The sequence below is a fragment of the Centropristis striata genome, chromosome 7 (assembly GCF_030273125.1).
Source record: "Centropristis striata isolate RG_2023a ecotype Rhode Island chromosome 7, C.striata_1.0, whole genome shotgun sequence".
NCBI lineage: Eukaryota > Metazoa > Chordata > Actinopteri > Perciformes > Serranidae > Centropristis > Centropristis striata.
In genome coordinates this window covers 25,243,163-25,254,478 of record NC_081523.1, presented here as the reverse complement: position 1 = coordinate 25,254,478, position 11,316 = coordinate 25,243,163, and the positions used below count along the sequence as shown (strand labels likewise).

Below are 11,316 nucleotides of genomic sequence, written 5' to 3'. Positions count from 1 at the left end.
TCCAGACTTCATGACCTGAAACCAGTCTCCTGTGTATCAGGGACGTGTAGAGTGAACCCAGAGATCTCTGTAACTGCACATTTGTTGACATATTGTAATAAAATGTAAAAACTAAGAACTTGGCCTCCTGCTCATCATTCCCCATCAAACGATCTACGCAGAGAAATGGGTGAGAGGTTTCTTTTGGAGTCAGATAATTTAACTTTAAGCGTTTCCTCAATGCATTTCTCTAACTTGTGACTATTCTTTATGAATACCAGCTCAGTTTGGTTGTGTAACACCGCCTCTCTGGCAGTCATTGATATTGAATCATAATAATTTAAAGTGGTCCAAAGTAAAACAGCATTTAAGACAAGAAATAACACTGCAGTGTGTAAATATTGCCAAATTAGATTTACTGGAATGTAAATATATTTCAAACAAGTAACAAGACTTACCTACAGTATGTACATCAAAGCACTGTTAGTCAACAAACTCTTTAAAATAGTGATTCTATGAAACACAGATGTAATTAAGACATTACTGGCGACTGTAGTGGTTAAAGCCGATGAGGAACAATGTTGGGTTTTACAAAAACTTGAAGGTCTAAAGGTGCAACTTCTGGATCTCAGCTAAACATAAAGCTGACTTTTTTTAAAACTACTGGAGTGATGAAATGCTGATGTGTGATATCAGCTGTCTTTTCCACTGGCCTGTTTTATTGGTGCTCTTTCATGAATTCTTTCATATAGCCAGCCAGCGCTTTAGTGTCCTCCAGAGTTACAGCATTGTACAGGGACGCACGGATCCCTCCGACTGACCTGCAGGGGGAGACAAACCGGCATGTCTGAGGTCTACAAACTGGCATTACAAGAAAATTAATTTACATTACTTTCATTATAAAAGAAAGTTTCTTTTCCAAGATTTCAACATTTTTTAAACACATGCAAAACATACCAAACAAGACAGGGAATAGTTATACAAAGATGAAGGATAGATTTAAATCAGCAGTGGTAGAGATTATGTTATAGCCCCATTTAACACAATCAAACAATTAAGGGACTGTTATTGTGAAAATGAATAAGGAAAACAAAGGCAACAAATAAAAGAGAAACAATCAAGTAAACGAAAAAATGGTTTAGTTTTTCAACACATTTTTAATCATAGACTTCAGTGACTTAATGTTTGCTTCTAAGTTGTCCATAAGACAAATTGTAACATAAATGTATCATTATAAGAAAATTACTATATGTTCTCAATACTGAATGCTAATTATGAATATCAGACCAAAACACATTAGCGCATAAACATTTTAAAAAGTAAATGATGATGATTTCATCATTTACTCACATACTATAGCACAAAATATAGCAATACAGTATATATTGATGCAGTAGGAGACACGTGTTTCTGACTAACCTGTGTCCTTTCAGGGATATCATTCCAAGTTTGGACGCGCCGGCCAGAAATTCCTTTTCCAAAGCTTCATCTCCCTCTTTCTTCCCCACACGAAATGGGACATTCATGCGGCTTTGACACGTCATGTCCACAGGACACCTGGACATGTGGACACAGCAGTAAGAAGTTGTAACTTTTCCCAACATTACTGAAATTATTTTTTTTCATTGTCACGGCCATTGTATACTAAATTATCCTTACTGTAGTTTAATCTAGTTACATATACTCAAGTGGTTTATTGTTTCACATTTATGCATTGCATAGGTATTTTTCTTAAGGCTTTTCCCCCTTCAGTTATGTTATCAAAGAGCTCTTATTTTGAAGGTGACTTCCTGGTGAGTCGTGATTGGAGTTTAAACAGTAATTCATCATCATTCTGAGGTTTATGATAAAAGAACATTTTTTTAGCTACTGTCACTCGGACATTATGAGGCAATGGATTATCTCTAAGGATTATGAGCTGTTGGAGCTACAGTGTTGTGCATTTCATTCATCATTATACTTTATATTAACTTAACAGTTAAGAGCATCATTCAGCCGGGCATACTGATTCAGGTAGATGAAAGTTTTAAATTTTAAAGAAAAAAAAACAAAAACAAAAACGGTGGACCGTCAGTGGGTCAGTATTGATGGTTCAGTCTTAACAAACAAACAAACAAACCAACAATTGTTGCATACTATACCTTTAAAATAGGAAGTTACTTACGCGTAGAAACCATTAGAGCCGTTGATGATGTCATAAATCATGGAGGACTTCTGCTTGTTGAGCGACTCCATGGCAGCGCTGCCGCCATTGTTCTTAATCCAGTCCAGAACCAGAGCCATGATGTAGATACTGAACAGACAAAATTAATTACGGTTATGAAATGTTTTTGAATGTCCTTAAAAGAAATAGTTCAATATTTTGGTAAAACCACTTATTTGCCTTCTTGCTGAGAGTTGGATTGGAAAATCAATATCAATCTCATATCTGTACACTACATATAAGGCTGTAGCACAGGGTGTATATAGAGATGGACAGCTCCCTATAAGTGAAGCCAGAACGACCTGATCGCCCCCTGGTGGTGGGTTGCAGGAAAAGTCAAACTCTACCCCTCCATGTTAGTGGATGGATGAATCAAACTGTAAACTCAAAAAGTACACATCAAATAAATCTTTCCCAAAAAGATTCTCTCAGGTAGTTCATCACACAAATCTATGTTCAAGTGTTTTTTACTTTATAAATTTGGTTTAAATGTGTTATTTGATACAACACAACAGCTCGCATTGTGCTCTGATTGGGTAGGGCAGGTGTTGGGCAGGAACTCGATACCTCAGCTCACTATTGCACAGACTCTGGCTCCAATTAAAGTGAACAGCGCAGAGTGCTACCAATCTTCTTATCGAACTCTTGACAATAAAGCAAATAAGTGGCGTTACTATAATGCAGAACATTAACCTTAAACATTTTCTGGTGTAAAATGCAAGCAATTCTTGTGACATGCATAGAAAATCAGTTTTAAAAAAAGTCCAGCATGATTTAAAAAAAAGTTGTGAGACATGTACATTTCGTAAATGCAAACTGACATTAATGTATTAATAATCCCCAGTCTGTAGGAAACATGGTAGGTTGTAATGATAAAAACAGAGGTGAGTCTGTACCTGAAACATGGCGGTGTGTTGTAGAGAGAGTTGTTTTCAGCCTGCACCTTGTAGTCCAGGACAATGGGACACTCTTTCAGAGCGTGGCCTAACAAGTCCTCTCGCACGATGACCACAGTTACTCCAGCACAGCCCACGTTCTTCTGAGCCCCGGCGAAGATCAGACCGAACTACAAAACGCAAGAGGACACAATTATACACTGTGTCACCTTGTCTATAATCACAATATCAACTTGTGTGTGTGTGTGTGTGTGTGTGTGTGTGTGTGTGTGTGTGTGTGTGTGTGTGACCAACAAGAGGGAAAGGTGTTTTAACTCCAGTCAAATATGGGTGCTTACAAAGGTGCTGCTGTTGCCAATCACATTTACCTTTAAGTTAATGGATAATTAAGGTTTTCCTGACAGTTGAAAGGGGACATGAAAGAATAGAATATTTTATATAGTGTCATTCTTGACGTCACCTTTGACACATCCACGGGACGAGACAGGAAGTTGGAGGACATGTCGCTGACGAGGATCACCCCGTTAGTTTCCGGTGTGAAGTTGTACTCCACGCCGTGGACCGTCTCGTTGCAGCAGTAGTACACATAGGAGGCTGAGGGGTTCAGGGTCCAGCTGCTGGCGTCGGGAATTTCTGGAGGGAGCAACAGAACACAGCACATAGTTAAAGCCATGGAGGATTACTAAACGAGCCTACCAAGGCACATGCCCGAAGGGCCCAGAGTGTCAGGGTCCCCCTGAGCCCTGTGTGTCTTGCTCCATGTAGGAGGAGGTGGGAGGGTTTTTTCTTTTGTTCTCTTGTTTGAACGTCTTTGCCCGGTGGGCCATAGTTATATAATGAGCCCAAAGTGAAACCAGATTAAAGAGTCAGCAGCCACACTTGCAGCTCTGAGAGAAACTGAACTTTTTTAACTACGAGCTTGGTGACAGTGACACTGATAAATAACATGTTGATGTTTATCGTTGTCAAACGAGAAATTCCACTTTAAAAAAATGGTGTGCAGAAAAAAATGCAGGTTTAAAATGAGACTCCTCTTTCTGCTGATGTCAGACTGAAAAAAGTTATGGAATAGAAACCAGCCCGTCTGAAGAGTGAAGGCACAACATATTGTGTATTACATATTTCCTCCATCATTCATCTGTGTTAACTGAAACCAGTTTTAGATTTTATTCCAAATCACTGTAAAAATGCCTAATGATAAACAAGAACTCAGATGAAAACCTCAAATCAGACAAGAATGTGGAAAGGGCTGCTCACATACCAGAGTTTATTGGTAGTTGGCTCTATTGTTTATTGTGCAATGGCCTGGGAACACAGCCAGCTTTTATAAGGGACTGTCCTCATGCAAAAGAATGACAATGACTAACTCATAAAAGCTTAAACTATTTTTTGATGTGGTAATTAAATTGAACTTTTAAACACCAAGTAAATTAACAATGTGTCAGGTCACACCAATAATTACATAACCTCCATTCTAGCACTAAATGCATGCTTACTTTTAAAAGAAATGTTGGTTGTGGCCTTTATTTCCCTTCTTCTTTTTGTTAAAATATTAGTCTCCCTCTGCATCAACACAACATGCACACAGACTCACTTGTGTAACTATCCAGCTTTGGGTGCACGATGTTGACTTTGCCATATTTTTCTGCTTCTTTGGCTGCTTTTGCTGACCATGTGCCGGTCACCAGGTAGTCGGCACACCTGTCCTCTTTAAGACCAATCAGGTTGAGAGGAACACCGCTGAACTGTCCAGACCCCCCGCCCTGCAGGAACATCACCTTGTAGTTGTCTGGGATGTTTCTGTGAACACAAAGGTTTTTGTATTAAAACACTATGGACAGATTTTACACTGATCTTTTCTTGTAGCAAACTATAAACAGCAGACACAGTATTTGAGTGTTCAACACACTGGTATGGATGGAATTTTACAGTTAAAGCATGCAGCTGTGTCTTATTCTTCAATAGTTTATAGCTTTCTGTTGCATTCAATGGAAACAGTTAACTAAATGTAATATAATTATATATATTTGACCCCATTAAAAACAGACTGAAATTGGATGTTGTTGATCTTAAATATGATTATATTTTTAAGATATAAAATAATTTAAAAAATCAATCTGCCATCACTGTTGTCGTGCATATATATATATATATATATATATATATATATATAAATAAATAAATAACTTACCCACCTTAGTCCACTTTGACCAATTCTAAGGTTTTTGTGTTTTTAATTTGAGCGTGAAGGAAACTATTGACTATTGCTGAAATATGAATGTAATTATTTTCTTACATTCATTTATTTTGCATTCCTTAACGTATTTAGGTTATTCTTCATGTGAATTATTTTCACTTTACATGACATTTTGTGTATTTAATATGGTTTTCAACCCGGATTCCAAAAAAATGTTAGTACATTGTCTAAAATTTAGTGTAATATGAGTTTTACACAGGGTCCCAACTTTTTTGGAAGTGTGGTTGTATTCATATGATGATTTGATAAGCACCTTGACCTTATCAAGGCAAGTTCCTAACAGCATTTGCTCTAATGGTATTAAATTGTCTCAACTCAGTTTTATGAATTGGTAAAGGTGCATCTCATTCCCAAAACAAGGCTTCTCAGTCCTCCGTTACATGGAACTACAAAAGCTTGTGTTTAGTTAAGACAGCATTAAATCAAAATTTAGAACAATCCCTTACATTAAAAAGTACTTTATTTCATAAAATATGTAAAGTGTAAACAGGTGGCTTTTAAAAAAAGAAGTTGACAGATTGTAAAGTGTAGAGCATGGTTTAACTCTCACTGATTAATCTTGTGTTAATAACTTTGTGGTGAAACACTCCCTAACATTAGCACGGCCCAACCCTGAACCTTTTTGGCATTCAGAAAAACATGCTGGCACATGAGAGGCTCAGCAGAAACAGGTAACACTCAATGTGGCAATATTATTGTTCCCATCGTTCTACTTGCAGGGTTCACCTAACTTTCCCATGGTATACTAAGGTCGCGTTCAGACTGCAGGCGAATCCGATTCAAATCAGATTCCTACTCAAATCTGGCTGAATTTTTAGGGCTGACTGTCCACACTGTTTTTAGCAAGTGTCCAAATCGGATATGGCTCTGTTCAGACTGGGCCACATTATTGACTGATCTGACAGGTTGCCATAGTAACGGCGTCTGACGTCATCACGGCGTCTGACGTCATCACGGCGTCTGACGTCATCACGGCGTGCCGCGTAGAGTGAAGTCACGGACAGTCAAAACTGATCTGAGTGTTTGGAGCGGTTCAGACTGAGACGCATCTGTCCAAATGCGATCTGAAACTACCTCCCGAAGGTGGTTTCGATCCGGTTCGCAAAAATCGGATTTCATGTGATTTGTGACTGTTCAGACTTCAAAAAGAGCCATCCAGTTCCAATCTGGATGGGCTAAAAATCGGATTTTGGCTGGCAGTCTGAACGCAGCCTAAGAGATTCAAATAATAAACAAGAATACATATGATGGTGCTAACTGTTTCCATACAGTGTATTACCAACATATTGTGGATACTGAGTAAGAATATGACTTAACATCCCAGTGTGGACGTCAGTCACTCGGTGTTAGAGTGATGCAGCAGAAACAACAGAAGCAGCACTTACAACAGCTCTCGCAGGAGACCCTCTGTTTTGTCCATGATTCTGTTGAAGTCCGCCGATCGGTGACTCATCTCTGGTTAGAACGAAAACATTTTAATTTAATCTCATTGTTATTTATTCACTTTTTAGCATATAATATTTCTTACTACTTTTTCTACTGCACACAGCAGAAACTATTCCAGTGAGTGAAGAAGCAACAATAAGTTATGAAAGCAGAGGTTACTGAAATACTTTATTACCTAATAATTACTTGATCTGTTTAATTCAGATTCAGTTAAACTTTGGAATAACAATTTACACATAGCAAGGCCTGTCCACCACTTGCATTGAAAGTGCATTATGAAGGGAATGCCTAATGTCTAGTAAGAACAGGAGGAATAATTACAGTGGAAAGAAAACTAATATTTAGGAGTAGTTTTGTCTCATTATGAAACTCATGTGTAGTTCTACTCACCGAGCACGCTGATTCCAATGCCGCTGTAGTTGAGGAGCTCCTTCTGTGCTTGAAGCAGCACCTGCAGAAAAAAAAAAAAAAAAAAAAAAAAAAGATATAGATAAAATATTAATTTCTTCAAACATTTCAAACTAGAAAATATTCTAACTAAATTAACTTGTCAAAATCAAAAGCAGGATTGGCTAAATCAAAAATATAACATTTCTGAAAAGATGGAGGTCATAAGTCAGTCTAAGATATTTCACCACTGCACATGGTTTTAATTTATTGCTCTCTTATCAATAATGCCCTTTTTATAAAGATTTTAATTGTGATTTGTTGGGAGGCTATCTCAGTGGTTCACTCACTAGCACTGTGGAGATAAGGGACAATTTAAAATACATTTTTAATATAACTTTGTAGTTAGTCAAAAAGAATGCACTACACTACACTTTGATTATGATGTACTTTGGATTTATGGGAGTAACTTTCATTCTTAAAGTTTTCTTATTAAAAAAAGTCAGCATTCCCTGCAGTACAAATATACTTTTATATTCCTAAATAAAAAAATTCAAAAATTCAAGTCTAATACTGGGACTGCTCTAACTAAAACACACTAAAGGTGCCATCTTTAAGAAAGCATTTATGTTATTTCTGTGTTTGATTGACCATAAAAGTCTATACACTGTAGTTTGCTAAATGAGCTTTGATTTATTTCTCTGACATGTAAGGTGTTTTCCTGCCATCTAGAGGCTGTATCTGCTGCTGCCAGCCAAGCACAAAAGAACAGGTTTCCACATGAATGAATGAGGCTGATGCAACTCAACACACAGTTTTCAGCTCGGTGGAGCTGCTGACAAACGCCAAGCCGACAGAAGCGCCCTCACCAGCAGTCATTGTCTCACATAACTGCGTGCAAGTCTATGTAACAAGGGCCCGACAGTTTCACAGCCAATACGTCAACGCTAAGATTTCACTGTTACATTAAATAACAAGTCAGCTCGTCTCCTGCAGCTTTTCTCACATTATTAACGAGCAAAGTGGGGATCCAAACTTACGGATTGAGGGAGTTTTGCGGGTCCAGCGCCAAAGTTGATGGTTTGTTTCTGCTCCATGATGTCAAAATGATTCTCAGGTGGATTTTTCCTCCGTTTGATTCGGCGATGTGAACGATTTCCCCCTCAGCCTCAGATGTAGCTACTTCTGCTCTACTCCCGCAGTGCGCGCTCCGGCGTGGATGCTAATTATCTGCGTGTGTAAAATGGTGCATTCAGGTACTCCCCGGAAACTTCTAACTTCGACTAGTGGGCATGTTATATGTTAATGGATGGATACCGTCACCCTGTTAAAATAATCGCCTAACTATTTTTTTCAAGTTTTGCAGGAAACACAAAAAACTTCACCAAAAGTGTAACATATGACATTTATTGATCATTTCACTCAAAAAGGGTGTAACAAAGGATGGCTATTGGCATAGTAATAACACTGTGTGTAGATTATGTAATTTAAGAGAAATAAATGACTGAGGCAATTTTTTGAACATGCATTTGCGACTTAAGCAAGATATGGTAACACTTTATTTTGAAGGTGTCTAGATAAGAGTCACACAAGCCTGTCAGAAACATGACATGACAAGTATCATGACCATTAATGTTACTTCAAAGTGTCATAAATGTTCATGACACATCCCATGTCATGTTTATGACACACTCATGTCACTCTTATGTAGACACCTTCAAAATAAAGTATTACCATATCTTGCTTAAGTCACAAAGGCATGTTCAAAAAATTGCCTAAGTCACATTTTATTTCGACTTTGGCATAATAAATCCACTTAAGTCACACACTTGACATAGACCATTATCTTAAAGGGGTAAAATCACATGATTTGATCAACTGAGGCGATTTTACCATAGGTGGCCGGCGTCATGAGGAGATGATTTAGGCAAAAAAATAAATAAAAATAAAACTTAGGTGATTATTTTAACAGTGTGACGATATTTATATACAGTCTATGGCTATACCAAAGACGGCTGTCTATACACTGAATACTTGGGCTTATACATTCAATATAAAATAACATACGTTAACAGCACGTAGCCTACCTTAGTGTTGTTATTGTGTAATCTAATGATTTAGACAGCAATAGGTTTAGTTAGCAATTTTGCATATATTAGCAGATATTTAGACCTATTTTGTACAGTCTATGATTGAGACATAGCGATAATTAATGATTTTTTATCGTTTAGTTTTTTTCTGGTATTGTCGTGTATCCGTAAATATGGAAACAAACAGAAAAAGCAACTGTGAAAGCCCAATTTTAGCCTAATATAATGTTATTGTTTTTATTTAATTTTAATTTTAGATGTTTTTAAAAACACAGTTACATGATTACAGCCAGAAAAGCCTTTCTCAATGTTCATATGGCCCTGGACTATTCCCAGCTGCTGACATTAGTCAGTTATTGTGTTAGTGTTGTCACATTTTGCACTGCTTTTTTGTTTATTTCGAGTCCCACTGTGAAAGTACTAATATTTTCGTCCTCACCTGAAGGCAGCACAAGGACCCAATTTGTCAGTCAGCCATCCTATTGGCTGATGTCACATGTCGGTTTGGTAGACAGCTATCATTGGTGAATATCGGTAAAGATCTGGACTGATTGGCTCCACTGTCACGCCACAAAAATGTGAGCGCGCGTCAGAGACGCACGAGTCAAACAACTTCAGGGCAGAGCAGCGTTTTAAAGTTAACAATGTAGTGCCATGAAAGACTGTTGACAAACTGCAGCCTATCTGTCACTGTATTAAAATAACTGGAGTGAGGGTGTGAAAGTCTGCAGCAGATGAATCAGCTAAGGAAAAAATATTGTGTTCCCATTCTGTAAAATGAAAAATTACTTTCTCCTGCAAGTAAATTAGCTAAATTACAGTAGAAATATTGCTGTTTCACATTTTCACCAATAAATTCTGTTACTAGAAATGCTAGGATGTCGCCATGCTGTAGAAACGTAAAGCTCCATAAAATGTCCCAAAATAAACCATACAGTGCAGTGAAACATGTTGATACTCAAAATTACAGAACACACCGGAAAAAGAACATGAGCAAATACAAGAAACAGGAGCGAAAAAGGTAACAGACCAAGCAGAATGTGTATGATTTGTGTTAAACCAAGATTTTTACTGGAACAGTTTTCATTCTACCTTCACTTCATGGGGAAATTGAGATGCAGATAAAACCAGAAAGTCAACAAATTTGACATGCAGTAGGCTGATTGCATCAGTCCAGCTAAATAAGAAAAATGTGACAAAGATTATTTTGGCAGCTCGTGAAAGTCACAAGAGGCTCCTGATTGGTTTCGTCCCTTTTAAGAGATCACATGGCCACATGCCCCTCATTGTGTGTGTCTGTGTGTGTGTGTGTGTGTGTGTGTGTGTGTGTGTGTGTGTGTGTGCATTGAACACACGTGTTAGGACGGTCTGTGCAGTGTTGGAAGGATTACTTTTAAATGCATGACACTACAGATTACTACATGCATGCTCTTTAAATGTTAAGTAAAATATTCTATAAATAGTTTAGATTACTTTTGGAATACCTTAAAACCTGTCTTCCTGAGCTCATTTGTCTGAGTCTTAAAGCTGAGACTCTTGTGGATTCAATGAGCCCAATTTTATCCATGTGTGATGATGTTAGTCACCATAGCTTTTTTTGTAGCAACATAAGTTTCTGAAACTTGACCTCACTGTATAAAAAAGACCTTATGTGACCTCTAGGATAGCCTTGTGAAACTTTACAACCACAAACTAGCAACCTAGGACATTCAGAGGATGTATAGCTTTCTTACATTTACTGACAATAAGGAGGTTTCTCAACAGTTTATACAGAACAGAAGTGCTCGTCATTCAATTGCCAAAAGGAGCAATTCCTGCAGAAATCTTTAAAATGTCAAACATTTTTGATACCAAACATGGATTTTTCTGTGCTGTTTCTCAAAAATCTTTTTGGTGAAAGTCCTGTGTCCACCAACCCAAAAAAGGCGTCCATGGGGCCTAATCCTCTGTCACCTGACATCTGGAGCACTTGCTCTGAGGGTCGCATATTGGTGCTGCATGAAATTACACACACACAGCAAAAAATGCATGGTGAAAACACACAAAATAACCTACAAC

General features: G+C 37.7%; 1 protein-coding gene across 1 annotated transcript; it reads right to left on the bottom strand.

Annotated features, from left to right (window-relative positions):
- Positions 1-374: 374 nt before the first annotated feature.
- psat1 (phosphoserine aminotransferase 1) lies at positions 375-8,366 on the bottom strand. The gene is made up of 9 exons (XM_059337371.1): positions 8,209-8,366; positions 7,172-7,232; positions 6,721-6,790; positions 4,673-4,878; positions 3,539-3,711; positions 3,079-3,248; positions 2,144-2,272; positions 1,399-1,536; positions 375-800 (listed from the first exon to the last, which is right to left on the bottom strand). The coding sequence occupies exons 1-9, from the start codon at positions 8,263-8,265 to the stop codon at positions 698-700; spliced, it is 1,107 nt and encodes a 368-aa protein (XP_059193354.1). The 5' UTR covers positions 8,266-8,366; the 3' UTR covers positions 375-697.
- Positions 8,367-11,316: the final 2,950 nt, after the last annotated feature.

Excerpts from the sequence above, each read along its gene's own strand:
- psat1 (XM_059337371.1), bottom strand. The coding sequence starts at position 8,265 with ATGGAGCAGAAACAAACCATCAACTTTGGCGCTGGACCCGCAAAACTC. Across the intron at positions 1,537-2,143 it reads GGCTCTAATGGTTTCTACGC|GTGTCCTGTGGACATGACGT; the intron begins GTAAGTAACTTC and ends CCACATGTCCAG. Across the intron at positions 801-1,398 it reads ATATCCCTGAAAGGACACAG|GTCAGTCGGAGGGATCCGTG; the intron begins GTTAGTCAGAAA and ends CTCCCCCTGCAG.